We start from the raw sequence: 18182 nt of genomic DNA, 5'->3' as shown, positions 1-18182 counted from the left end.
CCAAAACAGAGGGTAGTGTTACACTCTTCTTAGGAAATGGCACACACTGTTAAAATACATCCCCTGTATTTCACAAAAGACCCTCAGACAATGTAAGCAGCACAACTCACAGAGAAGGCAGCCCACAGATAATGATAGTTTTTAATTCTCACTTCAGGGACGGAAGTCACCAGATGCATATCCAGAATGTTAGTAGCTATTTATAAAGCCCAACTAATGCAAAGGATAACACATTTTTAGGTAATGCATACAGCTCACTATTGAAGAACATGGTTTTCATCAGTCATAAATGATTGGGGGGGGGGGAAGGGAAAAAAAGTGGGGGGGGAATAAATAATATGCTAGGTTAACTGCAACACCTCACTAAACTGCAAGTACCAGCTGGATGGGGAGAAGAAGGAAAAGGGTGAGAGAACTATAAATATCCTGAACCTCATGAAAGTGGTGAATAAAACCAAGAGCACCCCATTACAGAGTTGGCAGACTCAGAGCAGATGAAAGGACACAGTTCACAGAAGGCACAGGTTGGATATTTATCCACACAATACAGCTGATGGTAAACAGAGATTCAAAAATGCTGATTCCCATTCACGAAAGACAACCTATGAAAGGCCCAGCTTAGCAAGACTCATGAAATGCAACCAGCTGCAGGTCACTGGAAGCTGGAAGAGTCCTGCATGTCTGCCTGCATCTTGTGTTCCTCTCCATGAGCCTGTCCTGGCTGAGGTGGCAGATTTGGCCCCATCCTAGACTGATGGGCTCTCCTGAGGCATCCTTTCACCATTGGGCTGTACTACTACACAGTAATCCCTAACCTGAAAAGGAAGGTATTGCAGACTACAGAGAGAACCAAGTGCACTGAACAAGGCTGAAAGCACCACCTGTGCTCTTCCACATGCCAGGTTCTATCCTGTACTCCAGGACTTGCACGTTAACAGAATAGGCTTGAATACATTTCAAATGGAAAATTCTGCTTTTAACCAAATCCAGAGATAACACTCATCAGTTTATAGAAACATTGTTTCATTTAAAAGTACTTGCAGGACTCTACTGCATCTCCCCTACAGCACAGAATAAAAACCTTGCAAGATGATTTCCCATAGATCACTGAAAGAAATCTCAATATACATTCAGCAATGCCTGCTAATGGAAAATAACATGTAGAGGCCCGAGCTGGTTGGGTTTTTCTAGCCTTGTTATTTCGAGTGACTGGAAATAAAACAGCACTTTTATAACCATGCATATAAAGGTTGAATAAAGAGACATTACATGAGGCAGTCCATAACAAAAATCTTTAGAAAACTAAAAATCATTGACTTCAGATGATGAATAAGTGACAACATCTGTAAGTATGATGTTGCAAGTGAAATGAAATAATATGTGAACACTAGAAAAGTGACTAATTTAGAATGAATTGCTATTTTATACCCATATAATCATACTTAAAATCAAGCATGCTTGTAAATCAAAAGAATAACCATGAAAAGAATCGCTGACTGTCTAAGACTTGTACATTTCACTGTGGACAGATTGCAATTGTAAGCTGTGATTGCCAATAAATTATATTATTTGCAGCAGAACAATAGAAAAGCATTGCCTGTGCTACCATTGTAACACATTTCCTGAATAATCATTAGCTTTTCCTTATCCAAAGCTGGAAAGATGGCAAAAAAAGCCCCTTAACAAGATTAACATCCCAGAAGAAGCATGAAGAGCAGAGAAAGATGCTTTCTCATGAAAAGATGTAAGGTGGTAAAGGGCAACTGAGCAGCATCATTAAATTCAGGTATGATCTACACCGATTTATTGCAGTAAAATTTCATTTGAATTTGGAGACATAACTTCCTAATACTTCAAACAAGTCACCATAGCTACAACCACTGCAACTTTTAAAACAGTAATAATCATTTTAGAGACACAGCATTAGACTAAACCATGTGTCTGTGCACTCACAACATGGTTAATAAGGGGAGGTATAAACTCACCAATAAAAGCACTATCCGATTCCAACAGTGAATTTTTCTGGAATTCATTAGATTCATTTCTGAACTACAAAAGTGAAACAGAAAAAATGAAAATTCAGAGGCCTCTATATAATTTCTGGGGCCAAATTATAATTAATGTAAATTAATTGCCAAACTTTTGCAAAGTAAAGAGCAGCTCTACAGTGTTAATAGTCTACTATCCCTGACTCTGTGGTTCTAAAAACCCAACACATTTTTAAATAACTCATACTCTTCTTAAGCATTAGGGATTTTTTTTTTATTTTTCTGTAGACGTCCCAGTCGCTGAAATTGCCTAGACATGGCATCTGTTGTAGTGATTTGTGTAACACAGACATTTCCATCAAGAAATTGATCCTTGTCACTCTGCAGGAGGTTCAGAACAGTCAGTGCTTGAAGTGAGCTTTGCACTTAAGGTTTGTATGAAGTATTGATCAAATGAAGAATGATTCCTTATGTTTCAGTTATCCCACCACATACAATCTTTGACATTAAAGCATTAAAATAACAAATTTCTACATCACAATATCAAGCACTAAGACCAATACTCGAAGTTCACTGCATAGTTGCAACCATTTGTTACAGAAATCCTACTGTGGAATAATTTATGTTTAAAACCACTCTAAAATCAAAGCAGTAGAAACTATCAGAGGAAACAGAATAAGAGAAAACAAATCTTTTACTGTAAAGCATTGCTCTGAATGAGAATTTCAGGCATTAAATTACAACTATGAAGTGCATAAATGTGATTTTTTTTTTTAATAAATACTGTTTCATTTCTGCATTTACAGTATTATCCTGTAATGTCTTTGCTGTTGCACAGTCTCCTGTTTTTCATCACACTACCATGAAACGCAATTGAACTCTGTTATTCAGTATTTTGGGTTAGTGCAGAATTCTAATTTGATAGCACTTTATTTTGCTCTTTCACTGAGTCAGAAAATAAATGTCCCATCTGAGAACAGATTCAATTCTTGACTGCTAAGTGCATCACTTAAACCTAGCAGCAATTTAACATATGAATATAAAATAAGTACCAATGAATATAAAACGAAGAGAGTTAAAAAATCAGGCCATCTTTGTATACAAAGATAAGCAACTTGTATGTCAAGTTTAAAGAAGCTGTCGCTTGTGTGGACAAGAAAAAGAAGTAAATAAGCTTGCTGCCTTGTTAAGTGTCATTTATTTCTCCAAATCAGTGAAAGACACAATATTTCTCACACTTGAAAAATTAATATAATAAAAAAACTTTTATTCTTACCAGGCCCATGGTTTGTGGGTAGCTGTCCAAAGCAGAATCATCTTGATCAACAAAAGCTACATAGACAAGAGACAAAACAACAGGGTTGACATAAAAACAGCTAATAACAAAACATATTTTATCAGCTTATTGTTGCAAAAATAGACCAGTATGCATTACATCTTTAAATATACATAAATTGTAATGAATTAATGAGTTTTTAAAACATTTGAACACAACAATTATTCCAGTTTCCTTATGTAAATCTAAGTAGAATCAGAGAAATCAAACAGTAATCTGTAGTGTATTATTTCTAATCTGTTTTTTGGCTCCTGGCAGGGAGTAACAACCACAACAGGGACTGCAGAAAGCCCCAAGAGTAAATGCACATTCAACATGCTGAGCACACCCCACTTCCAGCTTTCAAAGAGAGGCTGAACTAGACAGAGATCATTTCACAGAGGAAAGTGATAAGAATATATATGCTTTTATCTAGGGATAAAAAACTCCGTTCTGAAGAGCACAGAGAACCATCCTGAAAGTTAAGCTAACAATGACCGAATGCGTGCTGGAAATGCAAAGAAGCAGAACTGAAGTTACTTTTCTTATTTAGTTTAAGTTTTCAAATAAATTATTTAATTAGATTGTTTTTGAGGCAGAAATGCAAGAAACAAAACCTTACTCAGTGTGTAGCTGACCTTGTGTCCAGCATCAGAGCACATGGGCTGTCAGTCCTGCTGGGCTGACACCCAGCCCATTCCTGACACTGCTCCAGCACCCAGCAGCACCCAGCACTGCAGCACAGCAACATCAAACCTGCCCTTGGGGCTTTCCCTCCCATCCCCCAGAATAATAGTCATCCAAAAGTCTGTAAAAGACTGCCTCATTTATAGGGACACAGCTAGCACTTAAAAACTTGGGACATTTAAAACACTGATTTCTCAGTTTATAGTTCTATTAACAGCCAACATACTCCTCTTTCACATAAAGAGAAAAACAAACGTATCAGAGGGAAAACTGTATGAAAAGCATGTAAGACAAAGAACACTTACACACAGAGTGGGAAAAAAGGTATCCCTTTGCCACAGCAGCCCGTAACACATTATTTCACCCACAGAACAAAAGTACATAATACTGCTTTAATTCATCTTTCTTTCTGCCTTAAATCAGACACTAAAACCACTCCTCTATTTTCAGAATATGATGAACTTGTCTCTGAGGAAAATAAACTGGAAACAGAGAGATGGCAACTAATTCTCTTGCTCAGTACTCAGTGACAGACTATAAAGTTAAATGATATTGTAAAGCAGTAGGAGAGAGAAAGAGGAAAAGCTGTTCAAGCATCCTCTAGAAGTTCAAGCATCCAGTAGAAAATACTTATAAAAATCAGCTGCCTGTCTATCAATTAATCTAAGTTACCCTGAAGAGGCCTTTCCTTGGACGTCATCATGAGCCTACATTATCCATTAGCAGAAGTCTAAATGACTGCTTATGCTTGAAATTAATGGGAAGGGCAAATTTGCTTTCTAGATGGTGGAGGTTTCTCTGCAGAAAACATTAAATGAAAACTTTCTCAGACTGGTCTGTTCAAAAATATTCTAATGGCAGAAAACCAGAACCAAGCCCCAGAGAGATCTCAGCTGAAGCCGGTGCATTATTTTTCAGCATTTCAGTCAATCTCATGAAGAGGAACACTGAAGTCAACCCTATACATTCCATTTAGACATTAAATTATAGTCACAACCATATAATTAACACAGAACGTGGTATAGATATGCTTATTTGCAACTGTGATGTTCTATTATCCATAAGCAGCATCGCACACATTGCTTGAACACCAGCACATCTGTCCAAGATAGAACAGGAATCATCTTTAACACTCAACAGGATACTGAACAAAACACATACTGAACAAAATCCCAAAACTAAGTCCAAAACCACAAAAGTTCCTCCAAACACTCGATTTTTTCATGCTTACATTATGATAGAATTTCAGTATTCTGGTGTTTTACTGTTTTGTACTGCAGTGCTGACAGTGCACTTGAAAGAAGTAAAACTAGAGCTAGCGGATTTTAATTCTTATCAAATACAAAACACATTGTTTCAAGGATTTTTGTTTATCTCAGAACATTCATTCCTTACCTTCTGTTTCTCTCCTCATTCTCATTCTGTCAAGTTTCTTCTGTTGCTCCCTCAACAGTGCCTGCTGTTGAATCTCTAGAGTCTGGTCATCTTTTGGAGGATCAGGATACATGTGCCTCAAGCCCATACGTGTTTCAGGATCTAGAGCAAAGATATGAAATTTACATTTTTTCCCTAAATCAACATTTCTGAAAAGCATTTTTAAAGAAATAGCTACAAAGTCATTAAAAAACAATAGTGACAATGACCAAGAGGATGAGCAACTTAGCAAAGATTTTACTATTTTACTATATTAAAAATACATATTTTCTGGTAAAGAAGAAACAGAAAGTTACACAGAAAGATAATCTGTTGGTGGGTAAAAAAGTCCAATCTATTTTCAGTAACACCATGATATCAAATGCACAACAAGGTTAAGCAGCAGGGACTAGAAGATAGGTGAGTGCACCAAGTGATGATGGAGCGTTGTGATGCCAAGAATTCTGTGGAACTGCAGGAGCAGCCCCACAGAGAGATACACACACACACACACACACACGAAGTACTGACCACAAAGTGTGTTGCATGGTCAGTAGTTCATGAAGAGCCTGATTTTTAGTTTTGTCTTTAAATCCTGCGTGGAATGGAAGATGGATGAAAGGGACAGATGTTTCCCTATCCTTCTTTATCAGTAATAAGAAGATCTACCTGCCTTTGTATTTAAGTTCATTAAATTCCCAGATATTCTGTATATTGACGGGATCTTGTGCCTCCTTTAAGGAAGGTCGCCGAACTGGAGCCTGCAGACGAAGCCTGGCCATCTCAAATATGTCCCTTGGATTCTTCTCTCTCCTCCAGCTTGAAAGGTTTGTCAAACAAGCAGAACGCAATTTAACACCATAATATTAATGAGTTGGATGGAAATATAATATTGATAAAGTTCAGATCTTTTATCTTTAAATAAAGCTATCAAAACAGGAAAATAAATTTGGGAGTAATAACACTGCATATTGTGTTATAAAAAGAGATAACCTACTTAAAATAAAACAAACCCTCATACTTTACAGAGTGGAACTAAGACTGGTAATTAGATGAGTCTTTCCCAGCTAATTGGTATGATCAACTAATACATTTTGGAAGCAACCCAAATTTATTAAATAAAGAGAATATGATTTTTCACTAGGAAAGAAAGTACTTCCACAACAGTATGGTATTCATGAGCATATTTGGCAGCTATATACTAGCTATATTCTATATACTAGTACTGCAGTTTACAGGCACAAATTATGCCCTAGGAAAAAAAGTAATGAGATAAAATTCTGCCTTAGACATCTGTTTTAGACCACTCTTCAAGACAGAGCATTGCAACTTCCTATCTCACCAGTACAGCCATTCTTACAACAAATTTCAGCAAGAGTCTTGGAAAAAACCCAAACACATTAGAAAAAAAAAAAGAAAATATTTTATATACCAGTTCTACCTTTACATTTTCATTCCACTCATGTATATTGGCCAACTAATACTAGCTAATAATACAGAGTAACTCTAAGTTCCTCTGAAAAATCTAGCTTCTAAAACAGAAGATTAAATTCCTACCATGTAATTGGTACATAATCATGACTGGACACTTTTAGTAACTGTTCCTGCAGTCGCCTCTCCTCACTTCGAAGCTGTTTCCTCATCTCTGATAATTCATTTATCACATTCTTCCTTTCCTCTGGAATTTAGCACAAATAATTTAAAAATAAGGAGTGTCAGAGCAATGTTGCTGCCTACTTATAAGTAAAAAATAAAGGGAAAAACAGATATAATGAAATGTTAATTAAAACAAGGATTGTTTTAATTAACATTGTGTACAAACACAAGAATTGCAACATTTCATACACTAGAAATTAGATCAGAGTTTTTATTTTGAGACAGCACAAGGACCAGAACCCCTGAACAGCAGAAAACACACAAATGTCACTGGAAATGTTTCACTATACTTAAAAAAGTAAAGGCTATGGAATACAAGTGGGTGTTGCCAGTAAATAGCCTTATTTTGAAATATGCAAGCCTACACAGTTCTCAGATAACAGGAACTGAAGTAGTATCTGCAAGCACTCAATGTAATTTTTTTTCCTGACTCAAAAGTGGGATAGGGTTAGGGTTATCTGTCTACGCTGTTTTTTTGTGGTCAGGACAGCATCCCTCCACATGTCAAACCAGTTTAAGAAATTCCTCATTTTCCAAATAACATACTTATAATTAGATCTTTCACTGACTATTAGATTTTAGTGTCCAGAACTTACCAGGCAAGCAAGTCTTACAAGTTTTTGTCTTTATTTCTCTCCTCAAAGATGGTCTGAGTCAATTTCCAATGGCTGCATTAAGAACCACTCTGCTTTCCATTTAGTGGAAAATCCACAACTCCCCAGAATGGCCCCAGGTACTTTCTGCTGCAGGCTAGCATTTGTAGGACATCATTTACTGCTACATTCCATGTGTTGTTTCTTATATACTTGTAAAAAAAGTATCAGCAGAAAAATTACTGCTTTCCACCCACATATTGCCAGGATAACTAATATAAAAAAAGCAAAGGAGATCCTTCCAGCACATTTGAATTTCAGAACCACCAGTGAAAGCTACGAGGAATGAGGAGAGGATTAGGCAGATTAACAAAGGTAGCTTGAATTTAAGAGTTAGGACTGCAATGCTCTACACTCTAATCCCTAACTCAGCCAATCCAAAACTCTCCCATGTTGCAATATTCTGGTCACTATTCCAAGACATCCAGAACTTCCCATGCAGACTATTGCATTATCAGAGTTTTTACAAAAAAATATTTCCTTATGATGACGTATAATAAATGCATTTTTATTTTGTCTTAAAACTTCAGACATACCATGTTAATACACTGATAGTACTAAGAGAGAGAAAACACCTAGATAGAAATGCAAACTTCAAAAGACTATTCTTTTGCAGGCAAGAAAAGAACTGGGACTGAGAACGGTTTTGTTGCAATAGAAAGCGAGCTTGCAATAACGGTAAATACCCACCTAATGAACGCAACTGATTCCTTCTAGCAGGGACAGGTGGAGAGGGAGCTCTCGGCTGTGCAGGATCCTGGTGATCATCATGAACATGAAATGTTGATTTGTAAAAGGAAGGAATTACAATACATTTTATTTCCTTACTTTACATCCAATTTACATTAACAGTTGGAAGACAGAACAGTAACCTTACAGGTTGTGAATGCATAAGGTTTTTTAAATCTGGTCTTTAAATGTGTAATCCAAATCACTGTGACAATACCTATAATGCACTATTCAGAAATCTAAACAAACCTGTAACAAGTACAGCTAAAGAAATAAAATGACCTACCTCCAGAGCATGCCTCACATTTAGGGAAAGCAATGGTTTTAATAAGTTTTAAAGTGTGACATAAAATGTTCTCTGAAACTCCACTATAAATTGTTTAGCACAGTTCAGACAGAGAGTTGGTAAAAAACAAACAAACACTTTTTCAATAAAAAGACAGAAGTGTAGCCTGAGATTCAAATATCATAAACAATTATTTAATCTACTCTCTTCTAGAAGTTTCTTTAAAAAGCCAAAAAAAAACCAGAGAAGATTATCAAGTAAACAAATGAGTGGTCTCAGAACCACTACTGTAACTCATTAGTGATGCAGAGAAGAAAGCAAAGCATATTACTAGTTATAATCTTCTTGTACCTTCAAAAACATAAAGATTACACAATGTCAGTAGCTTCGTGCCTGAGAGTGAACATGGTGAGCTGCTAGGTTATATGTAAACTTTCTTATCCTATATCTTGAGATCATTGAAGACCCCTGGTATGGGTCTGGACAGCGTATGTCCTCTCCAAAATGAGGTACTCATTCCTACAGAAAACGCGCATGCAGCAAAAAAATTAAAATAACACACCACCAAAACAAATTTTTCAGTACTTGGAATAAAATCTAACCTTCAATTTCAGAGCTACAAGACTGATTAATATAAAGACTGTCTCATTATCCATGGCATTCCAGTAATAACTGGCAAACTTTAAAAATCTGGCATGATTTCACACACTGTATTGTTTTAAATAAACCAGTAGAAGTTTGCTATATCATACTTGGGCATAGTAAGATAGACGGCTCTCAGCAGAGGGAATCCTTTCTTCTCTCCTCACTGATTTGTTTTGAAGAGCAGGAATGACGGGTGAAGCTTGTCGTGACAACTGCAGGGAAGAAACCAAGACTGAAATTACATTCCTGCAGTTTCTGAATAAAGTGTTATTTTGGACAGGGAAAGTTTAGTTAGTGTTTTCCTTTTGACAGAAAAAAATGTTCTTAAGCACATAAAACAACTGCAAAAAATTATTTCATGTGATTTTTGTTTTCCACCTATAGCAATTTTGATACTTTTTTTCTATGCTGTGGTGCTTTTTTCCTTAACTTATATTTCAGTTACATATCTTTTTCCTCTAGACACTTCCTTTCCATCAGTCCATTTTAGAGAAATGACAGAAATTTAGTAGAAATTTTATGAAAGAGACAGTTTTATAACTTACTTAGATTTTGCCCATCAGAATTCTATGTGATGGACTTCTTACATCATCCAGGTCAAAGGAAAATAATTAAATTGCCAAAAACACCATTGTTCAAGATGAACAGTCCCACCAGACCTCTAGTAAACAATTTTATTTGTATTTACACCTCAGCAAATGCAGGTCACAGTATTTCATAGCAGATATAAAAATCAACTATTGAGTGCAGATTAATCTTGCTTTTACTATTTTTTAATGCAAATTTGATCAACAAGATAAATTTCTACTGCAGTATGTCTGATTTTTCCATCAGCTGTTCTTGTTTGTGCATGAAGTATACTGCAGTTTGATACACTGAGAGGGGAACAACACTGAAGGCAGAGGTCTAAGAAATCATGTGATTTCCTTAAAATCCAGTTATTTTTAAAAGTTATCTTAGAAAGTCATTTAAACATACCATCTTCTTTTCCTCTTCCATCTTTTCTTTCTCAAAATATTGTCTAAGTTGTTCCTCTTGCTTTTCTTCTTTTTCTTTTCTTTGTTTTTCTGCCTCTTTTTTTCTTTCTTCATCTAATTGAATTACTTCCTTATTTTTCAATCTTCTCTGTAACATAATTAATACTTAATAATTAAAAAAGACTCAATTACTGAAGTTTTTTCTTTTTCTTTGAGAAGTTAAAATTACACATCAAAGTGATGTAGTATGAAATAAAAAAGCATATTTCATTAGTCTGACTTCAAATATTCAAATTAAAATATATCTCCTTCAACTATTAAACATCAGCAGCCCTGGCTTTGCTAACATCATTAAACAGAATTCCTAATAACTTCTTTAAACACCAGTCTGTGACCCCAGATCTGCCATCAGCTAAGGCAAACTGTAGGAGTCATTTCCAAAAATTCAGATTCAATCAAAACATACTGCAGACATGCACCACACTATCACAAGACAACAAAGAAATTATCATCTGGTCTCAGTTTTAGTCTTGTGACTGTGAATAGCAGTGACACCAGTTAGCTCCTTACTCTCTGCTAGACCAGCTCTAGTATCCAGAAGACAAGGCTCATCCAACTAATCTGTTCATACCAGGGAAGGAGAATTTAGAATATAAGCTAAACATTCTGTCTTAGAAATTTTCAAGTCCTACATCCTAAACTCATCTTTCATAATCCCATAGGGTACTGAAAGACTCCTCCTTCTCTGATGTCCTTGTGTCCTCTTCCTACAATTATTTATTATAGTCTAAATTATGCAAATTTATTTTAAAATGCAAACCCAAGAAATAAAAGTTTGGGGTTTGAACTAAATCAATGGGTATAGATTTAGGGTTGAATTTACCTTCATAGAAAGTATTCACTAGATTTTTTTGGCATTCTTCCAAAACAAGCAGTATTCTTATCTCAAAGATATTTCCTTGGCAATTCAAAAAAAGGCTTTACAAAATATTTCTGTACAGTTACATTTTACAAATAGTTCCATGCGAACTAAATTTAAGAAAAAAACTGGGATGATATTTTTTTAATTCACCAATTTGACAAAGCTTTTTATTGGCCTCACCACCAATTTCTTTTAGAAAGGAGAGCACCACTGTCATTTATAAAACTACAGACTTTTTCTTTAAAGAATTAATAGTACTTCAAGATTGTAGTATACCATAAAGAGTGAGAAGAATGTGCTAGTTAATGCTGACAATCTTCTACCTCTCCTCTGCCTGCAGACCCGTTTAAAAGCAAAGACCAATTCACAGGACAATTCTCAGCTTACCATCCTAGACAACAAATATTACAAAGGGTTAGTTTAGCATGGAAAGAAGTCAAAGTATCAAAATACTACACCTCCTCCTCTTTTCTCCTTCTCTCCTCTAGTTCCTCTTCATATGCTTTTTGAATTCTCATCCTCTGCTCTGCAAGTCGTTTTTCCTCTTTTTCTTCTTCCATTCTAAGTTTTTCTCGCTCTGCTTCTTCCCTACGTCTCTTTTCTTCAATCTTAAAAATAAAACAAAGAAGTATTCAACTGTCAATTGTAATCTGATTAACAACATTTACCACCATTTTTGCAGTAACTACTTGCAAGATCAAAAGCTGTATGGTGTGACTGAAAGAATCCTAGAGCCTGTCCTATATTTCAGCTGCAGGATTCCATTAAAATGAGATTCTATTTTACTATTTCTTTTTGGCCATTGGAGCCACCCCCCAACAGGAAAACTACTTATAAACACTACTAATAAAACCAGAGTATTTCCTAACACTTGCTCTATTCCAGATGTGCTGCAGTAACACTTTAATTCACTGATTAAATAATGGAAGATGGGAAACCAAAAAGATACGGTAATTAACTTTTTCCATTCCACAATTACAGTATTATTAGATGAAGTGCTGACTTAGTGAAGCAAAAGGTCTGCCCATTCTTTAGTCTTTTTGGCAGCCCTATGCATGGAAAAAAAACCTTGATCTTTTCTTTTCAGCAGATCCACATCAAACTAACTGTATGACTTTAGTAGTCTCTTAAATTATCTTTGATTTCCTTGATAATGGTATTTAATTACATTGATATTTAAGTCATGCAGTATAAGATTAAATGTGAAGTATTATGGAGAGAAGATATATGCTGGTTGAAGAACAATCAGGTTTTATGTACCCATCAATAAATAACTACACTATGACTGATCACCATTTCATTTTGATGAATGTGCATTTTTATAATGTAGACTTCCAAGGGCAAACATCTTTGCTTCTGCAGTCATTTATGTATGCAAACCTGTACTATATGTACAGCTTCAGAACTCAATACTGTATTTAGAGAGCTGTACTTCAAAAAAAAAGAAAGACAGAGTCTAGATTAAACAAGCCAACTATTAAGAAATGCTTGTATAAGTGATGCTATTATGTAAGCCAAAATCTAAGAAACTCAATAGTATGTAGCTTTTAGTCCACCTCTTGTGTACAGAATTGGCTATGATAGCACAAGTAAGGTCTTTGGTTGGCAGTGATTATTTACTCTGATTGTAAACCCTTTTTTTACAATTTATTTCACCAGATGATATCTGGCATGAGCATTCACCTGTAGACGGAGGAAGTTCTTGTAGGATTCCTGTCGCTTAAGCTGCTCTGGAGATGGAGGTTCACCAAACACATTACCTCGAGCAAAAGGAGAGGCCTGTGTAAATGTAACACCTAAGGGAGGGAAAAGGTTACAGATAAAAATCAAACAGAACTTACAACAGCAAGCCAGAGTGAAGAAGGGGGAATCCGAGACACTTGTTTCAAAAGGAAGCTTATGACAGTCGTAACTCAATGCTATAGCTGGGCTTAAAAGTTCTTACATTGTCTGCCTGGAATAATTGCCAGGTTTTAACTGTTTAATACCATCCAAGCAAGTTGTATTTCTACAAAACAACACCTACTAAAGTCACCTATTCTACTGTCCAATTTGCAGCTTAGTATGTAAGAACATTACCTACAAGTTAATTAGAATAGCAAATACTTTACGCCTCATAACTTTACTGCTGGCAATTCCTCTGACTTAGAACATACAGTTCTGTTCCTTAGGTTTATTCACTCTTTAAAAACAGAGCATCCTAACAGAAAAAATATTTACACAAAAGAGCAAAGGATGCTACAAAAAGCAAAGCCCCAGACTGGCAAATAAAATTCTAAGCAGTCAGAGAACTGAATTCTGCCAGTATAAAGTGCTTTCTGTACTATGAAGTTTGAAGTGTCAGGTTTCCTTTAGCCCTGAGTTACGACCATGACATAACCATACAGACCCCAAAGCTCTAGACAGGAGGATTAATTCAGATACCACACAGAACAGGTTTTGCAGAACAGAATCCCTACAAGAAGCAGAGGAAAAAGAAAGGAAGTAAAGGAAAGTAGAGTAAGTTGTGTTAACTTTCCAGCTCATGCAGCACGTTCTTCACTCATATCATGTCTGCTCTGAAGGACAGTGCCTCAAGCAAGTGCAAGAGCAATAGCTCCGCTGAGCTGAGACAAACATTACATTTCCCTATATGGTGAGGTAACACCCAAGTCAGATGAAAGCATAAATAACACATAAAAGTATTCCCAGAGGAATGCACATGTTTACTGCTACAGCCTAGCCTTAGGAACGTGTGTTTGCATACCAAGGAGTACACTTTGAGATTATTTTTCCTTACATGGAAGCAGTGCTTGAATCCTTCCAAAATATAACTGAATTTACATGTGGCTCTTTCATGATGGAGTTACTTCCATATAAAAAAGCAGAATAAGTTTTATATACCATTTAGAAGGCATGGGTACAAGACAGGCAAGTTACTATGGAAAGTATCAAGGAAAACACTTGCTGTGTACCAGCTACTATCCTGCAAGTTCCTCTTTTAATAGGGCAGTGTACAAAAAAACCCCACAAAACCAAGCGAGCAAATCCACCAAAACATACACAAAGCCACTCTACTGTGTGGCTGATCAAATTCAAGGTGCAAGACTGTAATGTTCCCATCACTGATGTTCACCACCTCCTAATCCAAAGTAAGTGAGCTAACCAGGGGGCTCTTGGCTGTTTTACATTATTACTTTATCAGCCTTCCTGTTTCACTTCTTACTGAATGGTTAAATATATACTCTGTTGGGGATAAAGAGAGGTGGGACAGAAGGAACAAAAGTCAGTGGTAAGGATGCTGAATTGCAATAGCGCAAAATAGATTCATGCCCCAAATACCATGTAATTCTTTATTCAGAAGTGCAACAATTCAACCAGGAGAAGGAAAAGTAGCATCTAATCTGAGTTGAGAAGATCATCACTAATCCTGGCCTTTGCCCATCCTAAACTAGGGACAGGTCTGGAGTAACACAGTGGTCTCATTCAGATGTCTCACAAAACATAAGGAGATAAAGATGCCTTAGTTTTAAAATATGAAAATAAAACAAAATCCCTAAAACTCGGAGGCAGTGCACAGGGCTCCATATGTACCCAATTTACCTATAACTTTTTAGAACTTGTTAACCTAGTTACTGTGCCAATTTCACCTTAACCTCTAACATCATACACCTCAAGACCTTCCATTTCCTTTTATTCCATAGTCTCACCTACCACACAGCTGTATTTTTACTATGTCATTTAAAAATAAGACAAACGTGTATGAAGATTGGATTAGAAAACACCAAATCTGGAAAACTAATATACTGATCTTGACTCTTCAGGGCTAAAACAGCTTTAGTTATTACTGACAAGACAGATAAGATTTTAAGAGCACACAGTGACAGCAATGAAGAAATTTGGGAAAGAAGCATGATACTGACTTCACAGGCAGATAGCACTAACACTACCATAGGACTGCCAGAAAGAGGTAAAGAACTATGGAATTTTGATCGCTAAGACTTATGGATAGTTAGAGGAGCAATACAGTATTCTTAAAAACCTGCTATTTTATTTGTAGATGCTTCTGAGTTCTCAGGTCTTGAGGAGGCCAAAGTTAGGTCAACAATACCCCTTTTATCTTCATATAGTCTTGCCTCTGGATTATGATATACCTCTTCATTTCGCTTGTGCATGATATTCAAGTCCGCTAAAGGAAAGGGGAAATAACTGTTTATAGTGTTTTAATCTCATAAAAGCATGTTCACTGTAGATTCTCCAAAACACAGAGAGTTTTGATCAGATTCCACTTTTCCTGGGCATATCAGCCATGGGAACAAAAAATTCAGGCAAAGACAAGAATATAGAGGCTAAGGGTGAAATACTAATAATTAGGTCCTATTAATTAACAGATTAAAAGATTTATTTTCTTGCTTTTCTTTTGTCAGGAACGATTATTCACAACAAACCTCCCTTCTCCCCTGCCTCAAAATGCTATTAAATGGAAAGATAAAGAACTCAAAGACAAAATTGACTCACAAGTTTGTGTTGATAAGCACATATTTAGAAACCACCCTTTTTTCTATCTCCCTAAAGCTGTAAAATACTTTTGAGTTTAGTATTGATATTTTAAGTGCTGAATCTCTCCTTAATTACTGTTCAGGGAAATGAGTGAAATAGAAGCACTGAAGCATATTTTGGCCTTCATGTCTTGAATAATAATCCAGGTGCAGATTTCTATATGTAAGCAAAGCAACATTATCCAACATTTTCATCAAAATTTACATGGTGCCTGATCAAAAATGTTAATTTCAGCTCATTTTGAAGCGTTACTGTACTACACTTAGAAGGCTCATTTCAAAGCAAAAAAGTACTGCATAGTTTTCAGATTACCTTCTGAAATAGTGTTTCTGATAATTATTAATTACTGTAGTCATTTAAGCACACAGATTCCAAGAACTTTAAATTACATGCCTCTCTGTAAAGCAGCCTTTGCATATATCAGAGTCTCAAATGCTATTTACAGACATTTTTAAGAGGATAAAAGGACAAGTCACACTGCATAAAAAAGAGACGTCAGAAAGCATGTTCTGTTTCACGACACTTGACTCATAGCTTATCCATCATGCAGCCAAGCTATGGTGGGAAAAGTATTTTACATATGTAATCCAGGAAAACAGGGTAAGAAGCTTCTTTCTCTTGGTTTCCCATTTACAGACAGAGATAAACTTCTCAGCAGTTACATGCAGAGCTCAGGTCAGTGTGAGACCTTTACATTTCCAGTCACACCACTGTTAAAGCCTAGAGGAAGAAGCCAAACATATAGTTTATACTGAAGTCAGGCAGTATGAACACCTCTATCTGGCTGAGGATAAACAGAAGCTTAGATCCTTAATACAAGCTTCTAAACTTGTACTTTGGCCACAAAATCTTTAAAAAGCATTTAAACTTTACTCACTACTCTCAAAATATACTACTAATTTTGGCACATGTTGCTCAGGTGTCATACAACTGAAACTAATTACTTTTATACATAAACTGTTATCCAGTAAGTATTTCATGATTTACTGGAAGGGCAGATGAACAACCTGGATCATGATCATAGCTATCTTCCAGCTCAGTGCTCCCATCTTGTATAAAACAGCACTTGGAAAAAGTAAGACTTAAAAACCATTACTGCTGAGCGCTCTTTATATAGCCATTTACCAGCAGTGTTAATTTGGGAAATCTAAATATTCCACTTAGCTTTGTATATTTATATAAACATGCTTCCATTTTTCATATCACAAGTAGAGATTTCTAAGCCTAGAAATTATTTTTAAAATGAAAAAGAATTTTAAACCTGTTCCCAGTACATGTTTAAATAAAAGTCTTCACAACAGACTTTAGCATATTTGTATTACAGATGATTCTGACAGCTTGTTTTCCTCCTTCTCCCTTTACAACTGCATTGTGTCTTCACTTACAGTTGACATATCCTGTGTTTCCCATTTTGTTTGGATTGTATTCTTTGAATGATTCTACAGAAATCAAAATAATAACTACTCCTAGAGTGCATCTCCTTGAAACAAATAAGTCTTATTTGTCAAGGGCTACCAGTGTTACAAAACAAGCAATAATATGGCTGAATAGAGTCCTTACGAGAGCAAGGAAACATCAGCCTTGAAAAGACAACCCATAATTCTCACAAACATACTTATAAGATTTCCTTCTGCATCTCTGAGAGGAGCACCACCACCACCTCTTCCCCAGGGATTGTAATTCCTCATTTCTGCTTCTAACTTCTCCTTCTCCTCTCTCTCTTGTCTGCGTCGCTCTTCTCTCTCTCTTATCTAAAAACAAACCAACCAAAGTTAGTTCCACAATAGTATCACATTAAGTAGAAATTTCATAAAAAGTTAACAGAGCAAACTGAATGCTCTCATTATCTATTTCCCTCTTCTACATCAAGCAAATCCAAACAGTTTGCTGCCTATACTCCAGACAGTGCATTGAATTCTGTTGTCAAAACATGCATGTCCAGTTGTGCATAATCAGAGAAACATACTACACATTATAAGACTTAGTCATGGTTTAGTATAGATTGGGTTTTTAGTAAAGAGGGCATCAGCCATGGAAGTGATTCTCTTGCAAAGAGGTGCTTACAGCTTCCTCTATGACCTGACAGAACCAATCAATTGGCTAGTTTGAATACTTTGGCAACTTTTTAAGGCACTTAAGCAGCTTGACATGCCTCTGTGATCCACATTAAAGAACGAACCAACCCCGGGAAAGCTCTCTTGTCTTCTGGCTTTCGAACAGGTAGTGGGGGGCCCTGCAGGCGGCCCAGCGGGGCCAGGCCGGGCCTTGCTCGGCCCAGCCGGGTTGGCCGAGGCACGGCCCTGTTCCACCTGCGGCCCCCCACGGCCCTGCTCCGTGCGGGCAGCCCCTGCTCCGTGAAGGCAGCCCCTGCT

General features: G+C 36.4%; 1 protein-coding gene across 8 annotated transcripts in view; it reads right to left on the bottom strand.

The window, feature by feature from the left end:
• The window catches only part of CSPP1 (centrosome and spindle pole associated protein 1), a 61823-nt gene that overhangs the window by 6732 nt on the left and 36909 nt on the right, over positions 1-18182 (bottom strand). For 7 of the 8 annotated variants that reach the window (XM_042035749.1, XM_042035741.1, XM_042035743.1 and 4 more), the window contains 12 exons: positions 17426-17561; positions 15293-15439; positions 12955-13067; positions 11730-11879; positions 10351-10497; positions 9480-9584; positions 8403-8469; positions 6961-7081; positions 6077-6222; positions 5386-5526; positions 3265-3320; positions 1986-2049 (listed from right to left, as the gene is read on the bottom strand). In XM_042035749.1, coding sequence (XP_041891683.1) covers positions 1986-2049; positions 3265-3320; positions 5386-5526; positions 6077-6222; positions 6961-7081; positions 8403-8469; positions 9480-9584; positions 10351-10497; positions 11730-11879; positions 12955-13067; positions 15293-15439; positions 17426-17561 — 1393 coding nt within the window. The remainder of the gene's footprint in view (positions 1-1985; positions 2050-3264; positions 3321-5385; positions 5527-6076; positions 6223-6960; positions 7082-8402; positions 8470-9479; positions 9585-10350; positions 10498-11729; positions 11880-12954; positions 13068-15292; positions 15440-17425; positions 17562-18182) is intronic. The other variant, XM_042035745.1, reaches the window with a different exon arrangement.

Source organism: Corvus kubaryi, unplaced genomic scaffold, assembly GCF_017639235.1.
Source record: "Corvus kubaryi isolate FWS band 111438036 unplaced genomic scaffold, C.kubaryi_AGA036_p1.0 37385, whole genome shotgun sequence".
Taxonomy (NCBI): Eukaryota; Metazoa; Chordata; class Aves; order Passeriformes; family Corvidae; genus Corvus; species Corvus kubaryi.
This window is presented reverse-complemented; position numbering and strand designations above follow the sequence as displayed.